The sequence below is a fragment of the Oryzias melastigma genome, linkage group LG15, assembly GCF_002922805.2.
Source record: "Oryzias melastigma strain HK-1 linkage group LG15, ASM292280v2, whole genome shotgun sequence".
NCBI lineage: Eukaryota > Metazoa > Chordata > Actinopteri > Beloniformes > Adrianichthyidae > Oryzias > Oryzias melastigma.
In genome coordinates, this window is record NC_050526.1 from 20,355,207 (window position 1) to 20,373,148 (window position 17,942).

Sequence of the window (17,942 nt, forward strand, 5' to 3'; positions counted from 1 at the left end):
TGTGAGCGTTTCCAAAAATAAATAAATAAAAAAGAAAGAAAGAAAGCGTCATCTAAACATCTGCTACAGTCACCTGACAGCATTCAGTAGGAGGGAAGATGCACGAACACACAGACCTGTCAGACAATGCATCCCAAGTTCAACCATAAAAATGCATGATAGAAAATGAAAAGAGGGGGTAAAAAAAATACTCATTTTTGAGGAAAGTGCACTCCAGTCAGACATTAGAGGTAAATGCATAAATAAAAGTGGTGGTGGGGGGGGTTCGTCTCAATCTCATGCAACGTGGAGATGAGCCTGATCATGGTAGGGAGGAGGCAGCGGCAGCAGCAGCAGCAGCAGACATTTTGCTTTTCAGATGAAAGCAAAACTTAAACTGAGGCATGGTTTCCTGAACATCTGAAGAGCAGAATAAAATCAAACAAACTCCCCTCATCATAACAATATCCATACAGGACACAGTTATGATCAGAAAACCAGGGAAAGGTTGCTAAGTCATGCAGAATCGTTAACTTGCATACCTTGGCCCATTCTATTCATCCTTGTTGCACTTCAAAAAGAGAGGTAAGTAATCTACTGTGAGTGAGTAGTAGTTACAGTTAATACACATGTGAACAAAAACTACCACTCTACTAAAGTAGTTCAGCAATACATCTTCATTTTAAGATGTATCAAGAGTTTATCATCTTTTAGTAGCGGATTATTCAGAACAATTGTAACAAATCTGCATGCTTTTAGGACATGTCACCATTTAGTCCAGATTTTCATACTCGTTTGGGGGAGAAATTAGGGAATAATTAGCGTGAAAGTCTCCAAATTCAAATATGGTTTAAAAAAAAGAACTAAATTATTAACCCTATAGTCAACATGAACATGCAGAAAAGCAGTACAGATGTACGATGAATGACACAAACATCAACATGGCTACTGAGGGATGAGCGTATGAGCAAAATCCTGATCTGCTTGAACCTCTAAGAATCCATGATCACAACGCCGATCATGTGCACAAAAACCCAACAACAACTACTTAAAGACACAAAACGACTACATAGTAAGACAAAAACAACACACCAAACAGAACAAGAGTTGTGGTTGAGTCTTAACTTTTCTTCCAACCACTGTTTTCATCCAAAGAACTAATTTATGGATATTGTTCATTAAAAGCAGTGAACAAATCCAGCTTTCCAGTTAACTTTTCTCCTTTTATAGTATGAGCGTTGTTATGTGAGAACCTAAATCGCATGCAAATGGTCATGAAAATTAAAAAAAACTGTGCAGACACTGAGCACAAACCACAACAACCAGCAGTGCTCACGTCACTGCTTTATGCACACAGACACACCTCTATACATACAAACATGCATGTAGGAAAACCAAACGGGACATTTTTCTGAGCGCACGTACTTCTGTTTGTCGCGAGACTCCCTCGTCTTACTGCTGCGGTTTTGCCGGTTTGAAGGCGGCACCGAGTGCACGGAGGAGCTCTTTTTGCTGGAGGAATGGGAGGAGTGGGAGGAGTGGGATAGGCTCGTCCGAGACTGACCAGCGTTGTGGTCAAACTGCATGAGGCAGAAGATCAAGTCTGAGGGCACCAGCTCAAACTCGTATGGGGGGTTTGTGATCACATATCTGTCGTAGGAAGAACAAAAATTACACTTGAAAATTGTCTTTTTTTTTTTTTTTTTGAAAGTAGCAGTTAACAAGATAACGGTACCGTTTTGTGCACTGGCTGGGTGCACCGAGATGTGCATCTCGTAGTCTGTAGATTCCAAAACACAACATGTTGTACGTCTTCAATGCTTTACAAAATAAATCCCCGTAGCATCCTCCATCCTGACGAAAAGACACACTCGGTGAGTCGGCAGTACTGGACGATCCTGAGCACAGATTTACATCTGCTCTGCTTGCACACAGAAGGCTAAATGTTGTTATTGTCAGCAAATAGCCAACAATCCTTTTATAGTTTCAACCAAAGAAATAATAACTCGCTCTTTTATTACATTTTTATTAAACCCTTTAACTCCTGAGGCATCGCCGGTGACGCTTAAACACAATATATTAAACATCTCAACCGTTAACACAGGAGTCGGCAATCTTTAAGAGTAAAAGAGCCATTTGGGCTTGTTTTCTACTGATCAAAACCTAGAAGGAGTCACATTGACTTACTTTAGCCTTTAAGAAATTTGGATTTGCATTTATAATCTTCTTTTTTATTGTGAATAATGTCTATTTTTTTTGGGCACAGACAAAAGCAAAAAAATATAAAAAAAGAAACTAGCATCTCTGGTTTTTTTACATTTTTACCTAGTTGCAAAAAAGCAAGCTTGTTGCTTAATTACTAGCTGAACTTCAAATTAGCATAACATTTCACCTATATTAATTCAGCCAAAAAGGTTAGCATGTGCTGAAATAAAAACTAAACTCAAAATTAGCCTAAAACCCCCAGTAGATACCAAATTAGCAAAACATATTAGAATATTGCTAAAATAATAGCGAAACTCCAAATTATCATAAAAAACTAATTAGGGGCCAAATCTGCCAAAAAAAAGCTAGCTTGTTGCTTAATTACTAGCTGAACTCCATAATAGCCTAAAGTTCCTCACTAAACTGAATTAGTCAAAAATGTTAGCATGTTGCGAAAATAGAAGCTAAATTCTAAATTATTCAAAAATATTTCAGTAGATAACAAATTAGCTGAAAACATCAGCATTTTACTAAAATATTAGCTAAACCCTAAATTAGCATAAAATTCCTCAGTAAACTAGATTAGTCAAAAACGTTAGCATGTTGCTAAAATAGAAGCTAAAACTCCAAATTAGCCTAAAAACCTCACTAGATAAAAAAAAAAAAAAAATAGCTAAAAACGTTAGCATGTTGCTAAAATATAAGCTAAAACTCAAAATTAGCCTAAAAACCCCACTAGATAACAAATTAGCCAAAAATGTTAGTATGTTGCTGAAATAATAGCTAATCTCCAATTTTTTTGAAAATTATCATTTGTCATCCAGAGAGCCACCATGGAGAGATAAAAGAGCCACATGTGGCTCTGGAGCCGCAGGTTGCAGACCCCTGCGTTAACACAATAATTCCAGTAGATTTTGAAGGAGAAAAGTGGCGCGCTGCTTTTCTCCTTCAAAATCTACTGGAATTATCGTGTTAACGGTTGAAAAGTTACAGTAAATCATAGAACAAACACTGGAATTTAAGTGTTAAAGGGCTAAAGAGTTGGCAGGTTAAACCACCAAATAGTTTTTATGGGCGGTTGTGTCTGCAGCTCGCCCCTCCCCCAGGGGATGGATCAAATGTTGAGAAATTTGTAAAGATTTGTGACAACTCTGACGTAAAAAAAACAACCCAAACTGACTTTTATATTTGAAATTGGTCAAAATGTGCCATCTTAGCTCAATACACACTTACACCCAAATCTGCAAATGGACCGTCATACAAGGCGAGTTGCGCGACACGACACCGGTCTCTATTAGCCAGTGTCTGCGGCGTGCTGTAGCCTCCTCTGAGAGCGTTCTCCTCAGCCAGCAGGCCTTCCAGCTCCGGCGTGGCTCCTCCTGTGACTAGTGTTCTTATCAGAGTGAGGATGTTGTCGTTGAAGTACGTCTGAGGAGGAAACACAAGACTACAGTTCCATTAAATGTAGAGAAAGCCTGATTTTAGCATCCACATCATTCTTATATTTTCACTTGCCTTCTGTCATAGAAAACATATAGTTTCCACTGTTGACTGTACATGAGGACTGGACAGAGTGAATGTGATGTCACCCATAGAAAATGACTTACTTTTGACACCAAAAAAATTAAGACAATGCTTAATGGGAGCTGACTCATTGTCTCTGCATTTCACCCACAAAAACAAACAACATAAAAAACTTTTACAAAGCTAGATGATCATATTGTGCATATAAAATAAAAGTATTTGTCGATTACCACTAGCTCTGTGGCGAAAGTGTGTGCTAGCCTGGGGGCAGTGCTTGCTGCGCAGCTGGTTCTTGGAAGAGGGTGTTCCTCACTTTGTGATGTCATAATGTGGCATTGTGGATTAGGAGGGGCTGGTGCTTGGAGAGCAGAGTTTTAGAGGAATACTAAGAGATGCTTAAGTACCACTTTGCGGTTGTTTTTGTGATTAATTAACGTTATAGAACACTTGGAAAGCTTAAAAAACGAATTTGAATGATATAGATCCCTTATCACAGAAAAATGCTTCTTCTTCTGTGTTGTTGTCAGTAGTAAATACTGTTGTGCACCGATACAGTGCCCTCTAGTGGTTGTTACTATTTTTTTTTAAAATCACATATAAGTGAATATAAACTTGAAGCTTTAATTAATGTTAGTAACACTACAACTGTCTATGCCCGATTATTTCTAAAAAAAAAAAAATTAACCAAAAACATGATATAACCTAATTTTGAAAAAATATTATAATATAAGATTATTCTAATTACCTGATTAAAAAAACACATGTTGCAACAGTTTGCCTCCATTCAGCAAAAAGACTTGAACAATTTCCTTTTTTTTATTCCCTACCACTCTACCGACTGTACAACATCCATTCTCTCTTTAGAGAAAACCATTTGACTGCACTCTCTGGTTGTCAGCTTCTATTGTCCTTTAAGCCAATCAGAATCGGCTTTTTTCACGTTTGAAGACAGCAGTCGTGGCAGAGTGGCAGCTTCTCTCCCCGGGCCCCTGACAGGCCTGCAGAGCCTCATGATGGATGAGCACTGTCCATTAGCCGGCTTCACCTCTGACCACAGCCAGACTACAGCTGACGCCTGCTCTCCTCTTTGCTCGGCTCGGCTCTCCGGGCCCCTCTAACCCTCATTCACCCAGAGGACTGCAGGAATTAAGCCATCACAATAGAAAAGGGGGAGGGAATTTTTTTTTCCCCTTCATCTCATCTGCAGTTGACTTTATCACTGGACTTTTTGCCCTGTTATATTCTGGCTTGTTTTAGCGCCACAGCGCTCCTCTGCAACACTTAGTTTCTTTAAAGATCTAAGACATACGCTGAAAGTCAGATTCACAACACTTAAGATGGGGAGCGATACCAACAATTTCCCTTTTGATGTCAGCCGAGCTGGCAGGCATATTTGATCAGCGTACACCATTTCATTCACCAGCTAGCTCGCTTGAAAAGCCGAAGCCGTACATCCAGTGAAACGTATGTCTGCTCGACCCAAATAAGTGCTTGCCTACTGAGGATGAAGTCTGGAATGTTTACAGTTTATATCAGAAAATAGAAAGTGCATGTTTTTCCAGCTATCTGAAGCCTCTAAATATATTACACTCTTACAGAAAAGACGCAAATACAAAGCGATCATTTAACAACTTCAAATTTGCCTTTAATGGGCAATAATATCCCAAAAATATGAAAAAATGTGCAGTGAAATGTTGTGATGTGTGTGGGAACTCACAGCACTCATCAGGGAGTCGAGGACACTGACAGCAAAGGCAGTGCCGCAGGCGAACGGCTGAGTGAGGTACAGCTCTGTGTCTGGGTCATCATCATCATCTTGGTCCAGGAACTGAACGTTTGAGTCATTCACTGGGGGAAGTAAACATGGTGAGTTAAAGAGAGGTGATGCAAACGCTCAAACACCAACAGATAAAAGTAGGGTAGAGGTTTAGTTTATCTGAAAGAAAAAAATCCACTGAGGAAATAAATGTAAGAAGAAAGTTTTAGGTATGTTGCAGCTGAGTTACAAGTGTCTAAGAAGTTTGTACTTTTTACAGCAAATTTTATTTAAGCCCCACTCCAATCATCTTTTGATCTATTTTAAAATAGTGGCCTTTTAATTATGATTATTCAGATTTTAGCCAAAATGTAAAACAGTTAATCAGATATTCGCCTCTGAGATATGGGCAGGACGAGTTTCCCATCATCTATTAGCTTACATTAGGCATGTCCAAAGTGTGGCCCCAAATGAAGCCCCCCAATATAATTTTAGAATTTTCTAAAAACTGTGTGTATATTTCTTGATTGTGGTTGGCTAAATTGTGTTTTTGTATTCACCATGAAGAGGCGCTAATAGATGAGATATACCATCTACGACTAGTTAACTGGGAATGAATATGGTGAAAATTGGCAAATTGAAAGGGGTTTTGGTCAAAAATAAATAAATCAATAGATGTATTTGTTTCATGGTGAAAAATGAAAAGTATGCCTTTGCAATTTAAATGCTCATTAAATAATAAGTGGATGCATCAGAATGGGGTGGAGCTGGGAAGCTTGTAGCCCACCAATTGTAGCGACTAGGCCACCAATAAAAGGTTTTTACAATAACTTTTTTTCATCTCCTCCTGATTCACAACAATTTGCGTGCAAATAATATTCAGAAACGGAAATTTAAGGCCAATTTTCTGCCACAAGAACATCTAAAAACCCAATTTTTATGAGTGTGTACCACTCCAAACATATTTTTTTCTACTGCAAAATAGCAACCTTTTAATCATGATTATTTGTTTTTTAGCCAAAATCAAAATGCCTTTGTCATTTTTTAGACAAATTTTATGCAAAGCGCCAGTAGTTCATTAGAAATACAATTTTGGGTTGTGGGCGGGACTGTTGGCACAGAGCAACACCGCCCCTCCCCCTCCCTGTCGCTGAGACCTCTGTTTGCATACTCATATGCAAACTTGTGGGCCTCAAGCTAGCATTAGCAGCACAAAAATAATGGCGAGCAATATTGGATCAATCCAGTTGTACAGTTTTGAGTCAGCCTTAGCCAGAACGGCAAAACGCTACAACACAAGTGTTGAACGCTCATCATGTTCAGTAGCTGCATCATTATTCTGAGCATTTTCAAGCATCCACTTTTCATCTTCTCCTGATTTGAATAACGAAAAACTCAATAATGCAATTTTACAAGTAAATTATTTTATATAGGTCTTCTGTTAAGAGAAAAATGCTTTTCATCGGAGTGGGTCTTTAAATAATAAATTAAGTGTATTATACTTCTTAAAGAGAAAGAAAACATCATTTTCATTGAATTACAGCCATTATAGTAATTTAATCTAATTTGTACTTTTTTTGTCATAAAAATTGGTCTTCAATGTAAAAATAAATGATATCTATATAACATGCAGGGTGCACTTCACAAAACTTTGAAATAATTATATCTAAAGCAGATTGTGCATACACAGAAATAGCTATTGCAGAAGTCCCATGTCCTAATTCTTCAGTGACTGCTGTGTCTCAAGTGTGTCCACGGCATACAAAACGTAATTGAAACGTAAAACGTAAGTACAATTGAGACACAAAAGTCAGTTTTTGACAGTAAAAACTGCATGTAAATATAAAATGTTTCTGTCTTTCTTAAAGATAAATAAATATACAGTAAATATAAGTACAGAGACTTCAACAATGGCCACTTGTTTAGATACAAAACCCATGCACTTATCAAGTCATGCTTGAATTTGTAGTTTTTCCACATCATCATCTTAAGAGAAATAAATCTTGCATATTTACCTGTTCCCTGAAACTCAAAATTAAGCCAAGATATAATACAAACGTTTGTGTCTTTAACACTTTAAAAATGGCGCAAATGTAGAAAATGTGTGTTTGTGCAGGACTTTTTATTCTCTGTGGGATGAATTTTTCTAACAGCTATATGGGCAGCAATGGGACAAAGAACAAACGAGCCTTTGACATGCTTTGTCTGCTCTTCACAGATATGTGCTGCAGTACCAGAAAACAGCAACACTGGAAAATTTGTTTGTTTGTTAAAGAAATGGCTAAAAGCTGGACTTTTTCTTTGTTTTTGAATTATTTTTTTATTTTCATCCCTGGCTTCCTGTGAGCTGTGGAACAGAAACGTCAGTCAAAGAGACGAGTGGCTGATGCAAACGGGCCTCAGCCATAGAAGTGAACAGCGGGCCAGAGACGGAGAGGCGGGGGAGAGTGCGAGGGACGTGTTTGGGTAAAAAAAAAAAGGCGAGGGGGGTGAAGGGCCAGGGTGGGACGGGGGTTTGCTGTGAAACAGCCACAAGGACAAACAGAGCATGATCAAAGGCCCAGGGATGCTCTGAATAAAAGAAAAGAGATTTAAGGGGTCAAAACAAGACAGTCAATTCCAACCAGAACTAAGAATAAAAATGTGTTCAAAGTGAAGCCATGGGAGCAGCGAGGGCCTTGATGGCAGCCAGATAAATCAAGACAAGCTGATGAGGAGCAGAGTGGAGGAGCGGCGGCAGCAGAGGACAAAGCTTACCCAGCTCTGTTATCATTTGTATGCTGGTTCCACTTTTTTTTTCCTGACTGTGTGAAACCAGCGGCATTAGTTTGCCAGGTTTAGCTAATGGCGATGGCGCAAAGAGGAGGAGAAACGGTGGGGTTATTTACACAGTTTCAAAGGCATATTGCCGTCCCAGAGTACTTGCGTCAAACCGAAAATGAAACTGAAGCATTCGTGGCTGTCCGGTGCCTAAAAAGTCAAAGCGCTGTGGATTACAGTACAGAAAAAAAAGCTGGAGCTCTCACAGCGGCTGCAGCAACAATAAATGACATCATGGTAATGCTACGTTCACACCGGGCTCGGAAATGTTTTAAGTTTTCAAGTTTTTAAGTCCGTTTGTGTAAAAGGCTAAAGGCTAAACCAGTTGAATTTTAACCAATCGGGGGCCTGGATTTGGTAGTAATCATACTCAGTATATAGAGAAAACTAGACAGCTTAGCCCCTCCTCCTTCGTGTTCCAAACAGGAAGTACCCTCTGGTCCCAGAAAGCCAAAATCCCATAGACTTCCATTGAAAAATAAACAGCTATTACTCAGTCATTCTGTCAAAATAACCCTTCTTGCACTAATGTTTCTTTTTAGCATGTTCTTGCTAAACCTGATTATATTTTCATGATATATTTTCTTTATCGCTAGTTATTTAAGTTATAAACTGGCCAATCAGATAAGAACATATGCTGGCCACTACCTCTACCGTTCAAAATATTTGACGAATTCTCTTCAATAGAAGGGATGTGGCTTTCCAACAAACTAACTCCTGATTTGCAGGAGTGGTAGCCATAGAAATGATGACACAGACCAACTTGGACCAATCACTGCTTATTGATGTCATCTGATTTGCATCGCGGAAAAATGGCGACTGAATTCATTTAATTTTGGTGGAACCTGAGATAAGGCCTTTTCTATTGGTGATGTCACAGCCTTGGTTTGTCCATCTCTATATATGTCAATGGTCGTGACATATGGGTGGCGTTTTTTTCAATACTCAGAAGTGATAACCGTTTAAAAACTGACATTTCGCTTCTTCCAACTGTGAGAACACGCGATAGTTTTAGGTAGTGATAGTCCATTATCGATGCCAACAATCCACAGTCGTGCGTTCTTGAACCTACCACAAAATGCCCAGTGTGCACGTAGCTTAAGACAGCGAGGAGAAGAATGAAAGTCTTATCTGCAAACACACCTACTTTACGCGCCATGCAAGCCAAATTGATCATGCAGCGCAAACAAGGCATGTTTTCTCATTCAAACGCTGCTTTAATCAGCCCCTGGCGCTGCAACCTGAGCATGTGACATTTTAATTATGGGATATGCTTCCGGTTGACATGGAGACACTCGTATCGTCTTCCTTTCTGAAGGACGGTGTTATCGCATCTCATGTTTCTGTGAAATTTGCAAGCTGGGAGCGAGCAAGCTTTTGGCATCTGAGTGTGCGACACCGGCTCCATCCAGAACTATCCGGCTTCAACGATGGTCTGGAGGGTAACAGAAGACGCTCTCTGCAGGTAATGCTTGGCTTGGGTAAGAGTGACTCTAGGTAGCCTCTTTTCTCTTTCTGGCCATTTCCTAGCTGGTCTCATGCTCCATTGCTTCCTAATTGGGTCAGGGGAGACGGAGTAGCTGGTCTCTGGTGTTTCAGAAGGCCCCTCAGAGATCTGAAAGTTTCATGAGTCCCTATCACCAGTGGGAATACAACCACTGGCATTGTTATTAATAAATGGACCCATTTTGCAACCAAGGCACTTTTTTCCTTACTTTTTCTCCCCCTCTCAGCCTCTCCAACCAGCAGAGCTTCATTTGTCCATTAGAGGACAAATTGCAGGAGATGTAGCTTTTGTCCTAAAAGTGCCTGTCTGACATTTTCAAGTTGAGTCATCACTTGAGAACGCCTCGCCAGATTCAATAATCCAGATAAGGAGTTAAGCTGGGCATGAAAGTGAACAACAGCTCTACATAAGGATTCCTTTTTTCATGTGATACGGACCGAGTGGAAAGTTTCTGAGGAGGAGTGAAGCTGGGGTACATCGATTCCATTGAATCTGAAAATGAATAAGGAGTTGATTTGTCTGTGTTGGAGGTGGGTGGAAACAATGTTACCTAATTCTGTGATGATGGGGATGTTGGACCCGGTGGTGACAGACGCCTGCCGCACGAAGCCATGTACTGGACTGCTGTCTGGAGATGACCTGTCCATCCCAGGAGGCGTGAAACCTACACGTCACAAGAAACAAGCACATGGATCACAGGTCCCATTAGTAAATGATATAACCAGGCACCGAAGAGTTTCCATTGAAAATGTTTTAGGCATACTCTTGTGATGTACGGGTGATACATTGATAAGGTCATTGGTAAGGTGCGATTACTTTCTCCTTACTGATCTCACGCATGCCCATAGAAACTGTATGTCCACACAAAAGCTCTGATTGTCTCATTTCCTAATTTCTAACAATCAGGCTAAATGTAACAGGCAACCCCTTAACGCCTGGATCTATTTTCGTTTTAAAAAAATGTATATATTTACTTAGGTTTTTGCTTTTAAGTAAATGCTTTTAAGTAAATCCTTCCTCTTCTCTATACCCCTCCAGTTGAAGGGGCTTTGAAGAGAAAGCGGTGTCCAAAATAGTTTTTTTTAAGAGTAAAGTGAAGGGACTTCAAGTTCTATATCCCTATGCCGGTAGGGCGAGCAGCATCACTGCATAAAATTTTATATTTAAATGTAAACGACAAGTAATGACCTGCTGTTTTTGCATGACTTTTTAAAGTTATAAAACCAATGTTCTTATGTATTTTCTGAGCGCTAGCAGCTACGCGCTAACGTAGATGACTGCCGAATATTGATGACATCATCGAGCGCTAGTGCCATCTGAATTCCAAGACAATATTTTTCCATATCTCTCCATTTGGAGGGCCAACTATAGGGGTAGGGAGAAGCTGTAGGGAGAGAATTCATGAAGTGTTTGCTATGACCTGATGCCTGCAGCATGCCCATAGAAAAATGTGCATGAATGTTTTTGATCTACGGGTTATCAGAGTGGTTTCCGATCTTAAAATTTAGTGCGGGCCACATGGCAACTTTATCCATATTTTGCCAGCAGACAGCCCGTTTCCACCCATAAGGAGGATCATTAGGACTAAGGCTTTCCTTAAACTCTTGTGCTATCCTAGGCACCTTTTTTTCTAAGGATTTCTTTATTTTCACTGGTGTCCGTGGTAGACATACAATCCTGTCACCTTTTTCATGGGGGGATCCTCTTGAATTTTACCACGCAGTTTCTTTAAAACTGCTAAATTTACCAGAACTGTCAAGTTCCTGCCATTAGTTTGGACTTTTTGAACTGATTTGCACATCTTAGTGGGAAACACACTCTTTAGCTGTATTACAAAAGATATTGTATACCAGAAAAAGACACCCACATCAAAAACCAACACGTCTTCTTTTACTGCCAAAGTATCACAAGCATAAAAACATGACTTACATCTCTGTCAGTGCTATTATACATAGTGCTCCCTCAGCAGGAGGCTTCTTTTCTTAGACTAACACTCACATTTGTGGATTGACAAGAAAAAAAAAACAAAAAGAAGAGATAAGTGAGCAACTGTCTAAAAGTTGCAACACAGCGACTCTGCTTTTAGGGGTCAGCTAAGACATATTTAGTATTCACATCCCTCCATCAACAGGCAGACATCAATTTTAGATGCTGTTCATTTTGTTCCACTAAAATTGGAGAAGAGTATCCTGAAAACCTTTTATGGCGTTGCACAGAACCATGAAATACAGGTGCAAGTGACAGGAGGATGAATTCACATGACTTCACATTTTTGCATTTCCTCAAAGTGACAAGTAAACACCTTAAATCTGTAATGCTATATGCATAATGCATCAACTGTGTTTTGACATCCATCATTTAGTGCTGACTACGGCAAAATGTCAGCTTATAGTGCCGCCATCAAGGAAACATAATGCAGAGAATATATTCAGGTCACAAAGTTTTAAAAGGATTGAGAATTTTGTGTGCGCACATGTGGGGGGAGGGGGGGGGGTGTTTGTGCCTTTCCTGTCAAGACAAGCCAATGAGCTGCTTACATTACAAAAGAGATCTTTCAGCCTTTTTGCAAAAGAAAGGACAGCACATAGTTCAGCGCGCAGCAGAAAGTCCCCCAACACGCGGCATCAGAGGGGATCGCAAACTTCTGTTATAACAATTACTGAACTAGGAAACAGCACGAGTCTGACAACACGAGTCAACCAGGGAGCAAAATCTCAGGTAGTACGAACATAATTTTTGTCTACGTCCATAAAGGAGGATGTTTACTCCCCCGGAGAGCAGCAGAAGGGGTTTTGCCTCTTAAATGCTGCTCGTCTTGCATCACGGTGAACACGAAGACATTATGAAGATGTCTGGGAATGGCCTTTTTCTCTGTGCAGAACATTCACCAGTAGACGCTGCTGGTGAGAGGCCTACTGCTGTGCTGCTTTCACAACATGTTAGGTTAGAGCCCAAATGCTGCAAGTCTGAGTGAGCGGGTGAACTATTTTTCTGCCAAACACAGACATTATCTTGAGTTTAAGTGAGAAATCTCATACAAAATACTCATTAATACATACAAAATATATCGAACTTGTTTGGTATACACATTTTTATGAATGCTAATGTGCTGCTTCTTTAAAGAAATTTTCTTGTAGCATTTTTTCAGGATGTAGGACATGTATAAAATAATTTAAGGGTGTTTTCAGACTGGACACATTTGGTTCAATTAAAGTGAACCAGAATTCCTTTTCCCCGATGATCCGGAGCAAATTTTCAGTTTAAATACACCCAAGCAGACTCTGATCCGGAACTAGGAACTGCTCTCTAACCTGTTTTTTTGAAGGGGTTTTGGTTCATTTACAATCAGACTGAGCTCTGGTTTGCTCCGAGTTTCCTTAATAGACTCCGTGCTCAGAGTGGTACAACTGGACCAAAGGGGCCACCGTAGTCGGGCAATATGGTATGTAAACTAGGGTTGTAACGAGTATGTAAATTCAATCTGCATCTGAAAATTCGAGTACGAATCTTTGCGATGTCCAAGATCGAACTTTGTAAATATAATAGAGTTTAGTAAAATATTATTTGCGAATAAGTATTTATTGCTCTAAAATGCAGTCATGTTAGATTTTACGTTTATGAACTAAAACAAAGCAGAATGTGCAGCGCTACTGTCACGCTAGCAGCTCTGCGCTAACGTAGCTGACCAGCGACTATTGACGACATCATCATGTGGAGGGGTTTATGGAAGAATTTGGATCTTTGAACAAGGATCCTTCGCTTGTTGATTTGGCCTGCCCTCATAATTTCTCGCTAATGAATGAAGAGATCTTTAGTCACATGGCTTTGTTTACAGGCTTAATTAGAAACTGAAATATCTAGTAACTAATATCTAAATATCTAATGAATACAAACCAAATGCAAATAAGGACCAAGTTAAGAAAACTCTGGAACTAATGACTTTTCCAGTTTGAACATAACATTAGAACAGCATTTCTGAGTATTTCTTTATTCAAATCATTATGAATGAAGAGCAGATAAAACGTGCCATTTCTAAAAGCTCAGGTTTGTGACACAGTAACTAACACGAACAGGCCAAAGTCTCACGCCCTCCTCACTCCCTCCTGTACGTCCTCATTTCCTCATCACCCGAGCTGGAATCTGACTCAAAACTGCACAGCTAGAAAGCTCCAATATTGCTCGCCAGTTTTTGTTGGCAGTAATGTTAGCTTGAAGAAATAGACTAGCATGGGAGCACACAATCGGAGCTCTCAGCAACCGGGAAGGGGCGGGGTTGTTCCACGCCAACGGTCCCGCCCACAACTCATAGACGAATTTCTAATTAACTACTGCAAATGTGCATAAATATGTCTAAAAAACAACTTTTATTTTGACTAAAAACTGCTTTATTATAATTAAAAGACCACTGGAAATTATTTTACAATTGATGACAAAATTGTGTAGTTGGACTTTAACAAACATGAAAATATGTCAAAAACCAAAGAGTCATATTTTGACATCACCCTGATGCCACAGAATCCTCTCGACTGGCTGTCTGCTGCCTCACACAGGCTGACACTTCCTGCATTTGGCTACAGTGTACAATAGACAAGTGAGATCTGGGTTACATACTCCCTTATCCCTGTAGCCCTGCAGGCACAGCTATGCTCCGTGGCTGCCTACATGCTACAGCAGCCGTGAGACGTTCTCCCTGAGGAACCGACATGTTTACTTATTCATTTACACTTTCAAAATTCCACAGATAGTGTCTGAATGAGAGCGATGCTATGAGGACGCCCTAAACCTAATCCCTAAACAACGGCAGCATCTGGTTAAATGGGTGTGTTATTTTCGGCGTTTTATGGCAGGTTAGAGTGTGTTTTCTGAATCATTGATAAAAGCTCTGCTCTATCCATCGATCCTGGCGAGGATGCAGCCTGGCGACTGTTTCCCCGGAGCGGCACACTCCTACTTTTATCGTTCCGCGTTGGCATTTCTATTGACATCGTATCACTCACTCCTGACTGGAGAAATAACAGCATCGGCGCTCTAGTAAAACATGTGGAAGTGTTCTGCACTAAAAAGTAATGGCCTCCTGAACTTTCATCTTTTGATTTGTGGTTCCTACGGTCACAGTGGTGGCACAACACAATGCTGAGCTCAAGGCAGGGCTTTCAAGCTAATCATGTACCGAGGAGTACCTGTTTGCGGATAAACCGCCTTGGCACGGATGCCGAAACAAAAGTGTGTGTGTGTGTGCATAGCCGTTTTGTTGTGACTAATGAGGAGCAGCTGAGTTGGCTTGCCTGGTGATTTGTACTTGCTGCTTAATGATGATGAGGCCTGATGGGATGCCAGGTTGGTATGTTTGTCTGCAAACATCAACAATCTGTTCCAGACGATCTTCCAGGCCCCCAGATCAGGGGGAACAACATCAAATGACACAGTCATGTTGATTACATCATTAAAAAGTATTAGCAAAGAGGTTTGGCTGCATCTAATTACCGGGGACAACACTGAAATCATCCGAAGATGACGTGGGGTAAACACTCTTTAAAGGCTTGATAAGGCAATCAACACACTGTTTTCCATACGCACATCTTTAGCAGTCACTGTAATGTCAGAGGATGGATAATACTCTGCAGAGAGTTCTGATGAGGAGCATTTAGCACACTCTGAGCTTGACAAACTACATCAATCCCTCCTGTGTGGCCTCCTCATCCCTTCGCCCCCCAACTCTTTTCCTCTTCTCTTGACTTCTGTCATCCCTCCCTGCCACAACCTGTCCCTTTTGGGCAGCAGCGTGCGCAGAGTCTAATAGGACACTTCTTACCTTGGGAATTAGCCTGCAAGACGCCGATGCTGTCATCAAACTGCATAGATTTGATGTTGAGTGATGCCAAGATGCATTCCTTATCCTGCAGTGAGGCATCTTCGATATTGTTCTGATTGGCTGACAGTATTACGCACATGTCGCAGAGGTTGATGTTGACAGCCCTTAAATCTGCCCGACTTAATGGTGTACCCTTCAGGGTGAGGAGAACAGAGACAGAGCAAAACACAGAGGGGAGACAGACGAGGGGGGGAGAGAAAAACAAATTTAAGAAGTGAGCGGAATGGAGCTTTGGGGAATTAGTTAACAAGTCTTCTCGTTTGGAGGCAGTGGCATTCCACTGATCTAGTCAGGCATTAGAGATTCACAGACGTGGACTAATGTAAAGGCTAGCTGGGGCTGAGGGCTGTGTTTGGGATTCTCCTCTGATCATCGGTCAATGCGGACCTAACCAGCTTTAGGGCGGCAAGCCATACCATCCATGATGGGCACTGCAGCTGCAGCACTCGTGATCTCCTGTTTGCAGGACATGTCACTCTAGCTAAAGGAGGAGGAGGACTGAGCTGTCATAAGGTGATTGTTCAATTGAATAATGTGTGATTGATATCACTCTATAATGCCTGCAACTCAAAAGTGTCAAGGCTTCATTAGCTGACGACTACGGTGGCCCTGAAGTACAAATCACACCAACAAATGACTTAACGCAAAGACTCATCGTTATGTTATAGAAATCAAAACACAATTCCAAAAAAAATGAGTAAAAGTCAAATGTTTTGGAGAGAAAAGGAAATTTCAAGAAGTCAAAATGAAATGTTAGAAACTAAAATATATGGGACTTCACTGATTGGATGAAGACTTTTGAGTTTTGATGTTTGGGTTATTTTCAAACAATATTTTCAAATGTCTGCACACTAATACAGGTTTTATGAATAATACAGAGCATTTATAGAATCGCTTCATGATAATTAACTTTCAGTTGAAATGATGGACAAATGTCGTCATCCAATCAGCAATGTCCCATAGTACCTACCTTATCTGGTTTCCATAAATAAGTAAAAACATTTTTTGGAAAACAGAAGTAATTTGGAGAAATCACATTAAAACATTAAACAAAGGAAGAAACCAAACAAATATTTAAACTTTTTTGATATGCGGACATTGGAGACACATTTATAAAAATTCCAAGCAGCCAATCAGTGATGTCCTACTATTTCTGTTTTCATTTCATTTTACTTTTGTATACTGAAATTTTTCATTTTTATTTAAAGTTTTTGGAATTGTATTTTGGTTACAAAAATATAACGTGTTTTTTTTAGGGCTTTCGTGATTAATTTAAATATATATATATATATATACATATATATATATATAGAGCACAATAGGTTCAACAAAGCATCAGTTCAGAGGGAAAGTTCAACTAGTAACATATTTTTCCCAATCGTGATTTATCAGTGTGACTAATCTGATTTTTTTTTTTTTTTAAATTGACCAACAGCACTAATTTTTTTAATATTTTCTTTTTTAATTGCCATCATCATCTTTACTTTTTTGAGTGATTTGTTGGTGTGATTTGGACTTCATGGCCACCGTAGCCGTGGGACTGAAATGTTTTCTTTTACTCCACTGAACTGAAACACTCACCGGTAAGATGGAGACCTTGGGGAAGTTGTGTAGAGTTTCCCATTCTCTCCGTAGATAATCCAGGGAACCCACGAAAACTATAGGCTTTAGCTCGTGATAATGAAAGTTGCTGGCTCTTAAAGGCATCACCAAGTTTCGAAGCCCCACTAGAGCGGACGTGACATCCCCAAATATACAGACCACTACATGGCCGCTCAGCACTGTCATGGAGGCTTCACTCCGGGTCTGCGGCGAACGAAGAGGTGCAGCGTGGGAAAAAAAAGACAAAAAACAAAAAAGACAAACATTAGAAATAGGTTATACACAACAATTGAAAAAGTGAAAAAAAGCATCTTTTGTTGCTTGTTTTCTAAAAAAATATTTATATTAAACAACATTTACATTTGAGCTATTATGTCTTTAATTATGATCTAGTAAACCTTAATTTAAGGGATTAGAAATGGAAATTTAAAAGAACAGGAATGTAGGGGTAAAAATGTCTTTTAAACCATGCAGAACAGTGCAGTTTGTAGGATTTTAGAGACAAAGCATGGAAAGGAAAATAATAGGAAAAAAAAATAGACCTAACAAATTATGCAATAAATGACCCACTTGAAGGATGTAACATTGGCCGAATCCGAACTGTATTCCTGGCTTCTCCTTAGTGCTTCAATTTTATGGGCATTTAAAGCTTTAATGTGTCCAAAAGGACTTTTTTT

General features: G+C 39.9%; 1 protein-coding gene across 23 annotated transcripts in view; it reads right to left on the minus strand.

The window, feature by feature from the left end:
• kcnma1a (potassium large conductance calcium-activated channel, subfamily M, alpha member 1a) overlaps positions 1 to 17,942 on the minus strand; it is a 174,463-nt gene that overhangs the window by 7,385 nt on the left and 149,136 nt on the right. For 16 of the 23 annotated variants that reach the window (XM_036215390.1, XM_024296601.2, XM_036215391.1 and 13 more), the window contains 8 exons: positions 17,245 to 17,469; positions 15,604 to 15,796; positions 10,342 to 10,455; positions 5,426 to 5,556; positions 3,418 to 3,612; positions 1,715 to 1,833; positions 1,405 to 1,629; positions 522 to 550 (listed from right to left, as the gene is read on the minus strand). In XM_036215390.1, coding sequence (XP_036071283.1) covers positions 522 to 550; positions 1,405 to 1,629; positions 1,715 to 1,833; positions 3,418 to 3,612; positions 5,426 to 5,556; positions 10,342 to 10,455; positions 15,604 to 15,796; positions 17,245 to 17,469 — 1,231 coding nt within the window. Of the gene's footprint in view, positions 1 to 521; positions 551 to 1,404; positions 1,630 to 1,714; positions 1,834 to 3,417; positions 3,613 to 5,425; positions 8,306 to 10,341; positions 10,456 to 15,603; positions 15,797 to 17,244; positions 17,470 to 17,942 lie in introns of those variants that run through there. The other 7 variants (XM_036215393.1, XM_024296615.2, XM_024296627.2 and 4 more) reach the window with 2 other exon arrangements.